General features: G+C 45.0%; 1 protein-coding gene across 1 annotated transcript in view; it reads right to left on the minus strand.

Annotated features, from left to right (window-relative positions):
- Positions 1–13205, minus strand: part of BRCA2 (BRCA2 DNA repair associated) — a 60019-nt gene extending 46814 nt beyond the window's left edge. Inside the window, exons 1-7 of the mRNA XM_058670547.1 lie at positions 13096–13205; positions 10373–10625; positions 9827–9879; positions 1227–1329; positions 630–676; positions 500–540; positions 200–311 (exon numbers count right to left, since the gene is read on the minus strand). Coding sequence (XP_058526530.1) covers positions 200–311; positions 500–540; positions 630–676; positions 1227–1329; positions 9827–9879; positions 10373–10625; positions 13096–13162 — 676 coding nt within the window. The 5' untranslated portion in view covers positions 13163–13205. The remainder of the gene's footprint in view (positions 1–199; positions 312–499; positions 541–629; positions 677–1226; positions 1330–9826; positions 9880–10372; positions 10626–13095) is intronic.
- Positions 13206–16512: the final 3307 nt, after the last annotated feature.

Consider the following 16512-nt stretch of genomic DNA (forward strand, 5'->3'; position numbering starts at 1 on the left):
GACTCCTATGGAATACAATTTAATGTATCTGTGATATATCTCCGTCTAAAGCTAAATTAAATAACATTACTCAGAACTATTGATCCATTTTATAACAATAATAGTAATATTTTCCTTTTATACTTTCCCTTTGACAAATACATTTATCAACTTTATTTACTTTATCATATATGCACAATAACACAATTGCTAGTAATACCTATAATCACAGTGGAACCAAGGGTGGGTGGTGTTGCTAAAGAGCTTGACCAAGACATATCAGAATCCACTTCCGCTCCCAGACTTTCAGAAATATGTTTTTGTGTCTGACCCTGGAGAGAAACATAATAGTTTATTTTATAGAACAGTACTGAATACCACTTCATTTTTTTTTATCACTTACTAAATGTCCATGCAAGACAGTACACTAGGGTCACATTTGTTAATCCTAAGGCAAAAGTATGAAACTATTATCAAATTCTTGATTACATGGTAAAAATAAAACAGGAAGAATATTTACCTTCAGAAGCTTTGGTGTATGAAATAAACTCCCACATACCACTACGGGTAAAAACAGGAAAAATTATTAAGCTTTATTTCAGTAACATTTCTAGCATTTTAAGAATGAAAAACTCGGCTTTTTATCATACCTGACTTTTTTCTTTGTGGTGTTACATGTGTATATTGTATAACAGGACTAAAATAGAACAGAGACCTCAGGTTATTCAAAAAATGTAACATTAATGGCAGAGAAAAAACACAAATCTTTCTAAAAATGACTCTTATACTACATGTTGAATTATATTATAATAGTTAATATCTTATATTACTTTCTCAAAAATGAAAATACCCATTGAAAGCACTTATAAAGTACTCAAACTCCAGCTACTAAAAACTACACAATTTTAATTTAAAAATTATGTAACCTACAAAAGTATATTATCTTAAAAGATTCAAAGAATGTCATTTATCTGAGACTGACAATTTAAGCACTTAGAGCTTTTCATCATTAATATTTTCGTTGCTACCCAGAAAACTAGCCAGTTTAACATAAAGAAAATGTTTTCTAGTGTAAAACTTATTCTATTAAAGGACTCAACATAAAGATTATTTTACAGAGATTATGTAATAGAAGATCCTTATTCAGGCGGTCAGCAAAATATCAGCATGAAAACCTGTTCCATTTCTATACGTTTATGTAGGCACATGTTTCACTTAAACATTTTAATACAATAACTTCATCATACCTTTCACTAGGATTTAGCAGTGGACTGTTAATGGCATTTACTCGTTCTGTTTTAGCCTTCATTTTGCAACAACTTTTATGTTCATTACTGGCAATATCCTTCCCTGAAATAGTACAATAAATCAGTAAGGACTTCTACACTGGATTGTAAATTCTTCATTCTCAGGAATTACTTAGAAAAAAGTTCTTCTAAACTGAGGAGAATGTACAGGGAGTTCAGTTCGAAAAGGTTTTTAGATTTTCAGAGAGGTTTTCTGAAAGGTTTTCAAAAGGTTTTTGGCTCTTTCCAGAGAGGGATTTCTCAAAGCATGTCCCCTAGTTCAACAGCTATGTCAAGCGTGTGATGTGCCTAAGATTCTTGGGAGGACTCAATTCAAGATACCACTTTAATCCTCAATCTAACAGGGAGAATTTTTGTTCTTGAAATGTACACAAGTAAAATGTGAACTAGTCTATTAAATTATACACAATACTATGATATTGGGAGGATAAGAGTTAGGCGAAAATGTTTTTTAAAAACAGATTTAATTTTCATTTGAAAAAGCAGAGTTACAGAGGGAGAAGCAGAGAGAAAAAGAGAGCTCTTCCATCCACTGGTTCACTCCCCAAACGGCCAGGAGCCAGCAGTTTCTTATGGATCTCCCACATCAGTGCAGAGACCCAAGGCTTGGGTCCGCCCCCACCGCCTTCCCAGGCTATTAGCAGGCAGTTGGATCAGAAGTGGAGTTTCTGAGACTAGAATCAGGGCCCTTAAGGGATGCTGGTGCTGCAGCTGGAGGAACAGCCAGCTATACCACTGGGCTGGCCCCAAGTGAAAAGACATTCACCAAATCAAAAATAAACCCAAATAATCAAAACATCGAGACTCCAACACAAGCCCTTTGGAAAGCTAAAATTCAAAACACTGACAACACATGCTAGTGAGGCTGTGTCAGGAGCAACTCTCATTCACTGATGACAGATGCAAACTGGTAAGAGCTACTCTAGAAAGCAGTTTTAAATTTCTTACAAAACTAAACATTAATTAAAATATGACTATATTCATTGGTGCCAGCCCAAATAAATTAAAAAGCTTAGTCCCCCCCAAAAACTTGCACATGGCTAGGTCACTGTTTCCCCCGCTGAGTGTGATAGCCGGCAAGGGAGGGCCAGGTCAGGCCAGGCTACTGACTTGCTGGAGTACACACGAGCCATAACGGTTGTGGGCCAGCCGGGTTGGGCTGCAGCACAAGCTCAGAAGCACTGGGACTGAGTACAAGTCATGTCAGGCTGGACTGCAGTATTGCTTGGCAGGCTCGGGATCTGGGACTGACAGCATGCCGGGCAGGGGAACTCTGGGCACTCTTGCTAGGCTGTACCTCCTGCCAAGGAGCATGAGAACCTACTGGCATACATGTCGGCCTGGTGGTGGATTGGATTAAACTAAGCCACAGCACCCTTGGGTGTGCCTGAGAGCTGCATGGGATGTGGGCAGGGTTGGGCTGGGCTGCTGCAGAGGCTGGAATGCACAAAAGCTAGGCTGGGAGCAGACCTGGTGGGGGTGATTGGGCAGGTCACCCTGACTAGGCCATGACACTTGCTGGAATACATGAGGACCAGGTCTATGGCAGGCTGTCTGGGTCAGGCTACAGCACCCATCAGCTCACATGAGAGATGTGGTGGGAGCAGAACTGGTACGTGTGCTGGCTGGTGCAGCTGAGAGACTGAACCTGCTCCTGTACTAGCTGGCACACACAAGTGTCAAGTCAGTTTACCAGGTGAGGCTTTGGGGGTACTCCCTAGCTAGGCAGCTGAACTTAGATTCTGGCCATAGAGAAAATCACAGGATGTGTGGTCTCACTTGCTTTTCTTACAATTTGTATGAATGTCACCATTATATTCTTTCATTATTACTATTATTTTTATGATACAATTCCATAGGCTCTGGGTTTCCCTTGCCTCCTCTCCATCCAATGATTTCCTCCATATTTTAACAATAGTATAGTCCTTCATAAACAGTTTAAGTCCATCATTCTGCCATCTAAGTATATCCTGACATTACGGGAATGGACAATGGCAGATAGTCAAGCAACCTATTATCAAGATATATTTAATAGTTTTACCATGACTATATTCTTCTTTAAAAAAAAACATTAATTTTGGGCCTAGTACGGAGGCCCAGTAGCTGAAGTCTTCCCCTTGCATGTGGAAGGATCCCATATGGGTGCTGATTCGTGTCCCGGCTGCTCCACTTCTGTTCCAGTTCTCTACTTGTGGCCTGGGAAAGCAGTGAAGGATGGCGTAAAGCCTTGCAACCCTGCGCCCACTTGGGAGATCTAGAAGAAACTCCCGGCTTCATACCAGTTTATTTTCGGCCATTGTGGCCACCTTGGGAGTGAATCAGCAGATGGAAGATCTTTATCTCTGTCTCTCCTTTTCACTGTAAATCCACTTTTCCATAAAAAAATAAATCTTTTAAAAACAAAACAAAACACATTTATCTTATTTGAAAGGCAAGAGCTGACAGACAGAGCTCAATCTTCTACTTGCTGGTTCACTCCCCCAATAGCTGAAATGGTTGGGGCTGGGTCAGGCCAAAGCAAGGAGGTAGAATTCAATCTGGTCTCCAAGTGTATGGCAGGGGCCCAAATATCAACTTGCACAATGAGAAGTGACCTTGAGATGTGACCCAGGCACATGAGAAGTGACCTTGGTGGGAAGCAGAAGAGCTGGGACTGTAACAGGTGCTCATATGGGATGCTGGCATTGTACATGGTGGCTTAATCCACTGTATCACAACACCGGTCTCACGGACACCATTATGATCTCATTTGGTGATGTCCTACCCTGTTTTATCTGTTTTTCTTTTAAATCCTCCATATTTAGGTTATTGTTGGGTCCTCTAGTTTCCATCTTCTATATCTACTTCCATTGTTATCACAATAATTCACGTACTTGTTCTCTATTATTCTGGACTTTGCTATGTCTTCCTTACTGATCTTCTAACTTTGATCTTCAATTGTCAAAAGTATCACTGTGATGATTTTAAGTGCAGATTATAGGGTTCCACTTCAAGAGGTAATTCAAGAGATTCAGAGTAGGGTGAGGGATTCGTCATTTTAATCAGCATCAAAGATTCTGATTGCCTAAGCTATTACATTTAAAAAAAAAAATCTTCAAAGACTGACTTTCTAAAGCAAAATTAATATTCATTCTACAAATATTAACTAAATATTATGTATACCACTTGGTTCCTGACAACATGCTAGCATAACAAACTGTGCCCATTACCTATGTTCTCTGTTTATATACGCTTCCTAGTGCCACAAATTTCCTGTTTCAAAGTATGTGTCATACAACAATTGCTTATGCATGTTCCTTTTGATAGAATTCAGTAAGGCAGACAGAGAATATTCCTTACCGGAGATAAGCCTAGATCTCACAAAAGGCAGACAATTAGTTGTGGACAGAGATAACAAAATTCATAAAGAGCAGGTGGTTTCAGAAACTTAAATTCAGGGTCAGTGTAGCAGGGTACAGGGTAATACCACAGCCTGTGATGCTGGCATCCCCTATAGGTGCTGGTTCCTGTCTGGGCTGCTCTACTTCCGCTCCTGCTAGTGGCCTAGGAAAGGCGACAGAGCATTACTTAAGTACTGGAGCCCCTGCGATGGACAGGGAAGACCTGGATGAAGCTCCTGGCTTTGGCCTGGCCCAGGGCTGCTATTGTTACCATTTAGGGAGTATGAATCAGCAGATGGAAGATCACTTTCTATAACTTTCTAAGTAAATAAATAAACACATTAAAGAAGTTAAATATGAAAGTCATTCTGAGTTTGAACTTCTCATGAGGACAAATGGGGTCATCACAAGTTTGACAAAGGAAGTTGTACTATTAAATCTGCATGTGAATTAATATTTTAATTTCTTCAGTCTTGCTTTCCAAGCCCACGTCTTACCTGGTTTTCCTGGCCTGATTGTCTATTGCTCCCCTTCAGATATAGAACACCTTAAATCAATCTGAATGATTTGTTATTCTTAGACCTAAATGTTCTTCTTATTCTCTCTGCCAAGGACAATTATTTTATCATATCTTCAAATTTTGATTCTGACCTATCTTTCATGTTTCAACTGCAATGAATCCCTGCCTAACTTCAAATAATACTATGTCATCCAGGCCAGGCTAGGCTGTAGCACCCACTTATGAGAACTGGAATGGGTGCAGGTCAGTGTCTGCCTGTGAGTGCCAGGGCTGGAGGTTGGCCATGTGGCCATGTCAGGCTGAGCCATGGCACCCTCTGCCATAGGCAAGATTTGGGGCTGGGAGCAGGCTTGGTAGGGGAACTTGAGGAACTCCCCTGCTAGGCTTCAGCTCCCACTGGTGAGCATGAGAGTCAGTGCTGGAAGCAAGCCAGGCCAGGCTGGGTTGTAGCTCTCTCTCATTGACCTATGTGAGCCACGTCTATGGGTAGGCTGGGTCGGGCTAATCTACAACATACCAGCACAAATGAGAGCCAAGATGGGGTGCAGACCAGGCCAGGCTGGACCACAACACCCACCTGTTCACATTAAGGGCTGGGGATAGCCCACACTGGATTAGACTGCTGCACCCACTAATGAGAGCTGGGACTGGGGACAGGCTGGGCTGAGCCGAGCCAGGTTGTACCTCCTGCTAGTAAATGCTGAGACTGGGGGTGGGCCATCCAAGAATAGACCTCGGCAGTCACCATCACACACAAGACCTGGGGCTGGGAGCAGGCCTGGTACGAGAACTCTGGGGACTCCTTTGCTGGGCTGCTGTTTCCACTGGGGAACATGAGAACTGGGACCACTGGGCAGGCCAGTTAGGGAGAAAGACAGGGTGGTTAGGCTGCTGTAGCTGCTGGGTCACATGAGGGTCAGAATGCAAGTGGGCCAGCCAGGCTAGACTACTATACCTACTGGCAATTTCAGACGGGGTGCAAGTCATGTCTGGCTGGACCAGGCCTGGTAGGGGAACTATGGGCACTCTGTTGCTGGGCTGCAGCTCCCACTGGTGAGCACGAGAACCAGGGCTGGAGAACCAGGCTGTCAAGGCAGCAGCATCCATCAGCATACGGGTGGGTTGGGTCTGGGGGTGGGTCAGGTTGAACTAAGCTGCCACCCATGAGTGTGCTTGAGAGCTGGATGGGATGTGGGTGGTGCTGGGCTAGGCCATATCAAATGCCAGCACACTTGATAACCACTGCTGGAACAGGTGTGGTGGGGATAATTGGGGGTTGCCCTGACTAGGCTATGGAACAAGCTGGTATGCATGAAAACTGGGGTTTTGGTGGGCTGAGCTGGGCTGTCCATAGCACCTGTTGGTTCATGTGAGAGATGGGGTTGTGGCAGAACTGACCAGGCCTGTACTGGCTGACGTACACAAAGTGAAGTGAGAGGTCACCCCAGGTGAGATTTCTTAGGGCATTCCTCACTAGATTCTTGGACTCAAACCCTGGTCACAGGGAAAAACCACAAGATACGTGGTCTGACCTTAGATTACATGCCCACAGGACTAGTAACTGGGCCTCCTTAGTTGCTGATTCCTGTGCAGTGAATAGCACTTCCAAATACACATGTGGGATATGACGTCCAGCTCATCCAGGACAGCAGGTTATGCTGAATGCCTCAGCAGAGAATGGGAAGATCAGGTTGGACCACTCTTCTGGCCAAGACTTCCAGCATGTTCCTCGGCGTGGGGACGCACTGAGGTGAACTTGGTCTACCAACAGACCTTGCAAAGATTTTCTCAACCCTGATATAATGAAGCTAACGACTCAGAGCTATCAAAACCATTGAAGTAACACCACTGGAACACTCTTGCCCACATCGGGGTCTCTCAGGTGTCACTGAATGACCATTTTCCATCCCCGGGTGCGGATACAGTTTGACAGCAAGCAGTGGACTCCTCCCTTCTCCCTCCCTTGGACACAGTAGATAAAACAAAACTGAAATATTTATCTCACTCACCTTCCTCCATACTTAACCCTCCCCAACCCTAACTGGAGACCCACATGGGCATGCATCCCTCTCAACTATGTAAATGATATAAAAATTAAAGTAAAAAATAAAAATAAACTGTCACACTATTTTGTTTTTCTCTTGGCACATTCAATCTTTTTTTAAAATTGAATTTTATTTTTGATGTTGTTTACGTAATTGACAAGGATGTATACCCACTAATGATCAGGGTGTGGAGGGTTGAAGTATTGGAGCAGGTGAGAGGGACAAATGCTTCTAACTTTCCTTTTCTCCTTTATGGGAAGGTGAGGTGTAGAGAGGGAACAGAGGGGACTGCCTGCATTTGCCAAACTATATCAGTACCTGGGGATAGGGGTTGTCCGCATGATGTCATCTTAGACACTTCATTTCGGAGAAGAATGTTTCGAGAGTATTGCTTGAGTGCTTCTGATAGTTTCGAGACACCATTGCTCCCAGGTTGAGAAAATCCCTCTAAGGTCCATTGGCTGACAGAGTCCACTCTAGTGTATCCACTCACCCAGACACCTGATGCCAAAGCTTGGCCAGGATAGTTGTCCAACCTGTTCTGCTCTCCATCTTCTTACATGGCACCTGATGTCCTCTGCAGGCCTAAATGAGCTTGCCATCATGTCTCCATTATACACTTGGGCATGATGTTCAATGTATTAGTGGACATTAGCAATCGAGGAGCCCAGTCCTGATAGATGTATCCCAATGGATAACATATCCTATGGTTCTCTCTGTGGCCAGTGTCTTGAGTCCAGTGGTCTAGTTGGGAAGTACTCCCCAAAAACCTCACCTGCAGTGACCCCTGACCTGATTTTTTCATGTGCCAGCCAGTACAGGGTCTGATTCAGTCTGTCACCTGCATCAGCCTACTCACACATATTTTTTGGATCAGTTCCATCCCCAGTCCCCTGTCCTGAGCAAACCTACGGGTGCCACAGGCCTGGCCCTCATGCACCCCAGCAAAAATCGCAGTCTAGTTGGGGGTCACCCTCAATAATCCCCACAGAACCATCGCCAGATCTGGTTACTGCATGTGCCAGTACATGCAGCAGACTAGTCCCGTCAGTGCTCAGTCAGTGCCATTCAGTCAGTGCCTAATCCCAATTAGGCTCTCGTATACACCTTTGGATGTTACAATTTAGCTCTGTATATCCCCACCCACCCTACCCCATGACCCACTAGTACAGCTACCTTGTCAAGTCTGGCCCACCCCCAGCACTGGATCTTATGTACACCAGCAGGAACTACAGCCCAGCAGATGAGTGCCTGCAATTTCCCTACTAGGCCCACACTCAGTCCTGGATCTTGCACTTTCCAAGGGGAATTGTAGTCTAGTCTAGTCTGATGGACCCTGTCCTAGCAATGCTAGTGGATGCTGCAGCAAAGCCTGGCCAGCTGGCACTTATCCTGGCCCTTGCATGTGTCAGCAGATGCAGTGGCTTGGCCTAGCCCAGTCCTCCCACAAACCCAGCTAACGTGCAGGCCTATAGTTATTGCAGCCCTGCCCAGCCTGGTCTGTCCCCAGTCTCAGCTTTCACACTCACCAGAAGGAGCAAATAACATTAGCTCAGCAGGGGAGCCCCCGCAGCCTCTCCCAGGTTTGCTCCCAGCCTGGGATCTTGCATGTGCCAGTGGATGCTGTGGCCTAGCCTGGTATGGCTTATCTTGCCTTGGCATTTGCTGGCATGTGCTCGGCCAGGCCTGCCCTCAGTCCCAGCTCATGCTAGGGGAGGGGCGTGCTACAGCCTAGCTCAGCCTGGCCAGTCCCCAGTCCCAATCCTAATGTGAACCAGCGGTTGTTGCATCCCAGTGCGGCCTGACCTACACCCCATCCCAACTCTCAGACCTGCCAGCACGTGTGGCAGACTGGCCCAGCATGGTCCGCCCCCAGGACTGACTCACACATAGCCCAGCCTGGGCTGGATGCCCTCAGCTTCACTTCTTGTGCTCACCAGCTAGGGTTACATCTTAACGGGAATTCCTTAAGTTCCCCCAATCAGAAAAACTCCCAGCTATAAATCATGTGTTTGGGTTCAGTCTGACTTGTCCTAACCTTTATTGGTGGGTACTGTGGTCTTGCCAGACTAGCCCACACCTGTTCCAACTCTCACTGGTGGGTGCTATGGTCCAGCCTTGTCTGGCCCACTCCCAGACCCAGCTTTCATGTGGATCAGTTGGTACTGCAATTAGCTCACCCTGTCCCACACTCTCTCTGGCTCTTCTGAGTGCCAGTGGGTGCTGGAGCCTAGCCCAGTGTAGCACACCCACAGACCCAGTCCACACACATGCCAGGGGATGTTCAGTCCAGTCTGCCCTCGATCCTGGCTCTTGGGCTCACCAATGGGAACTACAGTCCAGCAGCAGAGTCTTCTTAGCTCCCCTACCAGGCCCACTCTCAGGAACAGATCTTGTGCATGCCAATAGCTGCTCCAACGCAGCCCAGCATGGCCTACCCCGTCTTGGCCCTTGTCATTAGGTGCTGCGGTCTGGCCTGGCCCAGCCCATCCTCAGTCCCCACTCCTGCTGGTAGGTGCTGCAGCCTAGTCCTGCTCAGCCTGCCTCCATCCCTGGCTCTCATGCAAACCAGTGAATGTGATAGCCTAACCTCACATTCACTCTTATGATTTATTTGTACATCATTTATTCCCCCTTTTACAGTAATACTTCAAAAAAAGAAATAAAGTACATTACTTAAGAGAAATAGGCAATAAACATTCAATAAAGTTAGTGCATAATTTCATTCTATAATTGCTGGGAATCATGTCACCTGTAGGTTAGGGAAACTGCTACCAAATCAAAGGATATTCATGACAAATTGAGAAAAGTAACATCCATTCACTTGATGAGCTATAGAAATAGCTTAATATAAAAAAATCCTGTTTTAAATAAAAAAGATAAAATATAGTAAATCTCAGTTGGCAGGACATATTAATCAACTGGAGAAACAAAACGGACAGTAAGTACCTACATTATTTCATTTCACATAAACCTATCAGGTATTACTTTCAGTATCCCCATTATTCAAGTGAAGAAAGTAAGGCCAGAGAAATTAGTTTGCTCAACACGACACAATTCCTGACAGAGCTGAGATTTTAACATTGGCTTGTCTGAATTCCTTAGTCCTGTCTTCCTCACAAGTCTCCCAGTGCACATCACTGATCTAAAGCTGATCTGTATTCACTGAGCTCTTGTAAAGCGGACTGGTATAGTGCCAGAGACAGACCTCGATCCTTGAATATGATCGGAGTTGATGCCAACTGATGATAAGGGAGCTTCCTCTGTGGTGTCTTAAACAAATGTGGTTCATAATTGCTGCTTTTATATCCAGATTCTTCTGTTGGCTCAGAATTATACGGTGGAGCTTCTGAGGACAGTTCTTCAAACCAGTTAAGGCTTATTGGTCCTAAATCTATTAAAAAGAAAAAAACCCTCATCCAAATTCTGCTTGTTAATAAATAAAAGTTCATGAGCTAGCAGTGTAAAGTTCATAACAAAAAGAATGCTGGAGATTTTCCTCCGTGGATTACTCTGGTTACGGAACAGCAGCTAAGCAAGATCGTGGGTCTCGGGAAGGTACACAAAGAGCTCACAGAAGCTATAAGATAGTTCTTAGCTGTATCACCTTTTTATTACACTATTTTCTCTCTCAATATTCAACACTCTTAAAGATAATTCATAATAAAAGTACATTCTACACATACAGTGTGTCATATGACTATAACATACGTGTGTCAATCACTGGTTATAAGACAGATTCTCAAATAAAATGAAATAGAAGTTTCCTCTTGAAGAGCAATGGCAAAATTTCTATTATCCATCCATCTTACGGAGACACCATTGACATGACCCTTTCAGGAAGTTCCAAACTTTAAAAAGATTTTCATAAGACGACATCATTTATGTTTTTCATAATGTTGACATTATTATCAATGGTACCAGGACAATGGTAGGTAAGAGCGCTGGTACATTTGCATGAATGAAGGCAGTGGCACCAAACTACAGCTGCTATATTGCTCACCATCACATTTCTGTTAAATAATCATAATCTTGTTACCTAATCTTAACCACTTTATCTTAATTCACGCAATAAATTAACTAGTATTTGATCTTTGAGCACATCCTTTTTGTACTTTCTGACAAAATGGGGTTATCTAAAAGCATCTTGGCAAAGTTGAAGAGTTATATATAAACACACTCAAATGATGACTTATGAGCTGAATTAGAGTTTCTTTTTTTTAAAGATTTGTTATTATTTTTCTTTTATTGCAAAGTCAGATATACAGAGAGGAAGATCTTCCATCCGATGATTCACTACCCAAGTGACTGCAACAGCAGGAGCTGAGCCGATCTGGAGCCAGGAGTTTCTTCCAGGTCTCCCACGCGGGTGCAGGGTCCCAAGGCTTTGGGCCGTCTTCGACTGCTTTCCCAGGCCACAAATAGGGAGCTGGATGGGAAGCAGGGCCACCAGCATCAGAACCGGCGCCCACACAGGATCCCAGCGTGCTCAAGGTGAGGACCTTAGCCACTAGGTCACCGCGTCAGGCCCTAGAGCTTTCTTAATGAAGTCTTTTTCACATGAAGGAATGACTGACAAACTAAATTATGACTTGCATAGTTTAGCAGACATTTTTTCAGTTGGTGAAGTAAGTCTGCTATTTCAAGGAAAACAACAGAGCTTGTTGCCAAAGCAAACATGTGATCTATCTAATGACAATTCGAACTTCCATTTTAGGGCCCTGCGTGGCAGCCTAGTGACTAAAGTCCTCTCTGTATCCACCAGGATCCTTAGGGGCGCTGGCTCACATACCAGCTGCTCTACTTCCTTCCAGCTCCCTGCCTGTGGCCTGGGAAAGCAGTAGAGTACTCGCATGGGAGACCCAGAAGCAGCTCCTGGCTTCAGATCAGCCTCAGTTCTGGCTGTTGTAGCCACCTGGGGAGTTGACCAGTGAACACAGAATCTTTCTCTCTGTATCTCCTTATCTCCTCCTCTGTAAATCTGACTTTTCAATAAAATTAAACAAATTTAAAAGAAAAAAAATTCCATTTGATAAGTTCAGTGGTGATATTAATGAATTAAATTTTTCAAAAATATAATTTATTGCAATGGGAATGCCTGTAATTGGAACATCATATCTTCACCACTACATGATGTTACAACCCAGAGTAGATCAACTGAAACATCTACTCATCTACTCAAAGGAAAGACAGCAACCACAAAATACGCACAAATTACGCACTTATAATACTCCTTGTTCCAACAAACTCTTCACTCACTAAGGTTAGATTTCCTTTGTATATTTCTACCAGAAGGACATATTGCAACAGATTAACTGCACTCTGGGTATGACAACACAGCTATTTCCTCTTAAGTCAGACAGTAAAGAAAACTGCAATATAATTCCACTTTTCATTTTTGTTTTGAGAAACATACTTTTCATAAAATGCTTATGGTAATATACAATCATTTATTTTCAAGCGAATTTTTTTTCAGCTCTTAAATTTGTAACATGCAGCTTACATAAACAACTGTTCTTTGCAAGTCTTCCCTCATGAATATTGTAACCAAATCTTGAGATTGCCTCTGCTATAAAGTAACATTATCAATGCTTCTAGCATACAACTCTAGCTTCACTTTCAAAACAATTCTTCCCACTGCTCAACAAAGGGCCAGGCTCCTCTTTATTCACTCCACGTTCTGTATCTACCGGGTTCACTGGTAAATCATTATTTTCTGAAGTGGACTTCTGACTCTATATACAACAGTGCATAGGGTAAGCAAAACTGAGAAGTACTGAGCTCTTTTTCAATAAGCATGCATGTTGCTTTTCTGGAAACATTTTCTTGTTGGGATGGCTCAGGTTGTATAAAAATCTCAATACCTGTTACGTTGCATCGCATCTTAAAAATTTCAAATAAAGTTGGTCTCTCTTTGGTTCCGGTAGGCATTTTTATCTATAGTATTACTCCAAAGTTTGGTAAATCAGTCTGCAAGAGAAAACCAGTCCTAGTTGAGGTAAAAGCCGCAAGCACCGGGGTGCGTGGGTCTCAGGCTACACCGTCTACCTCAGTCCCACCTTTCTGGGCAATCGCTGAAACCCCGTTCGGGCAGGAGAGCATTCCAGTCATGCTGCTCTTGGCCACTTCAAGCCCTGGAAACTCGGCTAGTGCTTCTTAAATACCGTTTGCTTTTTATTACGGTAAGTAGTGACGCTCGGCTCCCGGGAGAAACAAACAGTACCTGATAACTTCCCAGTCAGTAAATCTTTTAAAATTAGCAACTCCCTGGGACTCCTGTAAACACTGATACGGTGTGCCCCTAAACCCCTCATCATTGCTTCCCGGGGGTAGCAACACTCCGTTACCGTGTTTCCAAATTCAGGACAGGCGGAGCAGCCGGGAGGCAAGCCCCTGCCACGCTTTTGCCGGGCTCATCGTTGTTTTGGAATCAGATCCTGCAGGCAGGCAGGAGGTGAAGTCCCCCCCGAGGCCGCGACTGCCCCCCGGGAGCTGGGGGAACCAGCAGCCCGCCACCCGGGACCAGCCCGCTCCACCCCAGCGACACTGACCCGCTCCGGGCGTACAGCTCTTCAGGACTCGAGCAGTCTGAGAGAAACCGCGCCAGCGTTTAGATCACAAATCTGATCCCGCCGGCTTTTCGGACGGCGAGAGCCCAAACACGGAGCTTCACGAGCCCCGCCTCCCCCGCCTCTATTCAGACGCTCGCGCCAAAAGCCCGCGCGGGCCACGTGACGTGCGGACGCGGTGACGCAGCACGGCGCGTCCGCGCCACCCGGAAGTGGCCGCTGTGAGTCAATATGACAGGACGGGACTGGACGAAGAGAGTGCTAGGGTCGGTGTTTGCTTCCTGACTTCTGGAGGCGCCACTCGTAGTTCCCCTGCCTGTCTTCCAGCTCTCCATCGCGCTTTGGTGATCTTGGAGAAGCCTGCTGTCCGTAGGGCGGCTGTTTCCCAGGCCTGTCAGGACTGCTTGGTAGTCACGCCAAGGGCCGATCATTGAAGTCAGTTCTAGTAGATACGTTGCCCCTGGGTGGAAAGTGCTCAGAAACTCGGAGCCCCATTTTCCCCTTGAAAAATTGTGAAACGCATGTTCACGCTGCTGCACTGTTAGGGTGGGCTGTCCTCTTTGGAGTATCTTTTTACATTCTTAAGGGACCAGTCGCCCCGTTTTGAGCCTGTCTTACTCCCTCCAAACGAGCTGAAAGGTGGAACTTGATCTCATATTGAACTCGCAGGGTGTGTGACGTGCCTGGCATGAGGCGTCATTGGTGTTCCCTTGTATGGCCTGGAACGCACTGAAGTGAGGAGGGGAAAGACGCTTGTGGGTTCTTCCTGCGTCCAGCCGGGATGAGAGGCTGCGCTGGGGTCGTTTGGTGTTGCTTTGTTTGGAAATTATCATCAGGTGTAGCAAGAGCATCCCAGAGAAGCAAAGCCACACTTAATTTGTTTGATAAAGACAATCAGCTGGGTTACTCCCAGCAGCCTGAAATATGCTGATGCTGGGAGTTAGAAACCCAGGCCGGGTCTCCTCCCGCTTGAGGGCGAGGACCCAGGTCCTTGGGCCGTTGCTATCTGCTGCTTACTAGGGTGTGCGTGCATGGAAAGTGAAGCCAGGACTCCAAGTGAGGCAGTCTTGTAATGATGCTCTTGTCCCCAGCAGCATAGTCACCCCTGTGCTGTGTGCTGTCCCCACTGAAGCTCTGGATCCACGATGTCTAATTAGCGTAATAACGCAGGTCTGTGGTCTCTAGCGGATGATCACTGCCTGCTATTGAACATCTGATAAACTTCTGCTTTGGAACTTATAAGGAATGTCACAGTTTCACTTAGAAATTGGTTAGTGATGTCCAGTGGGGAAACTGAATCGGAGTTTAACCTACCTGATAACAAGATCCAGCTTTGAAATCTGTTTCAGTATAAACAGAGCTATCCTACTGTAAAATTTACATTTACTCACTAAGTCAGAATAATGTTTTTCCCCCCTCCTTTTTTTTTTTAAAGATTTATTTGTTGTATTACAAAGTCAGATATACAGAGAGGAGGAGAAACAGAGAGGAAGATCTTCTATCCGATGATTCACTCCCCAAGTGAGCCGCAACGGCCGGTGTGTGCTGATCCGAAGCCGGGAACCAGGAACCTCTTCCAGGTCTCCCACGCGGGTGCAGGGTCCCAAAGCTTTGGGCCGTCCTCGACTGCTTGGTTTCCCAGGCCACAGGCAGGGAGCTGGATGGGAAGTGGAGCTGCCGGGATTAGAACCGGTGCCCATATGGGATCCCAGGGCTTTCAAGGTGAGGACTTAAGCCACTAGGCCACGCCGCCGCCCCCCCCCCCCCGCCTTTTTGAGTAGGGAGGCTGGGCTGTCTTCCCAGGAGCCGACTGGTGAGAAATGCTGGCATCTCCCACAACCTTCTGAAATTCAATTTTTTTTTCATGCTGTAACACACTGCTCACCCCATGACTTCGTTCTTTATTCTCTTGATACTAGGGACCTAATTAGCTGTACTATGATGTGCCTTCTTCCCTGTACTCTTGTTTTTCCCTCCTGAAAAGATTTATTTATTTTCATTGGAAAGGCAGATTTACAGAGGGAAAGAGAGAGATCTGCTGGACAGGTGCCCCTATGGGTTGTTGGCACCTTGCAGGTGGAAGTTTAGGCATTGTGTGTGTGTGTGTGTGTGTGTGTGTGTGTGTGCAGGGGGGGAATATAGTCTCCTAATGTCACTCTTCAAGTAATTTATTAGTTGTATTTGATTTCCTTTATGTTTTTTTTTTACTTTTTCATGAAATTTTACAGTATGTTTAATGTGGATAACAGTGTTTTCATGTACTTCTGCCTAGTGAATGGTTGCTATGCTTAAGTAACTGACAGATCCATGTCATCAGAGTTATTGTGTGAGTGTGGGAGGAGCACCTGAAACTTCTTAGCAAATCCCTGTAACCACTGCGTGTGCTTCTGTGTACTTGGAGCCCCAATTTAAGTGAGATCAAGCAATATACTTTTTTTTTTTTTGCTTAGTTAAGGTAATGTCCTCCAGTTTCATCCATGTTGCTACAAATGGCAAGATTTCCTTTCATTAAAAAAAAAAGTAAGGGCAGAAAACTATTCCATTCCACTTATATACTAATATATGTCACAATTTAAAAAATATTTATTAATTTGAAAGGAGGAGTTGGAGAGGTATCATCTGTGTTGGTTCAGTCCTCAAATGGCCACCATGGCTAAAGCTAGGTAAGCCTAACCAGGAGCCAGGAGCTTCCTCCTTATCTCCACGCTGGTG

The sequence above is a fragment of the Ochotona princeps genome, chromosome 12 (assembly GCF_030435755.1).
Source record: "Ochotona princeps isolate mOchPri1 chromosome 12, mOchPri1.hap1, whole genome shotgun sequence".
NCBI lineage: Eukaryota > Metazoa > Chordata > Mammalia > Lagomorpha > Ochotonidae > Ochotona > Ochotona princeps.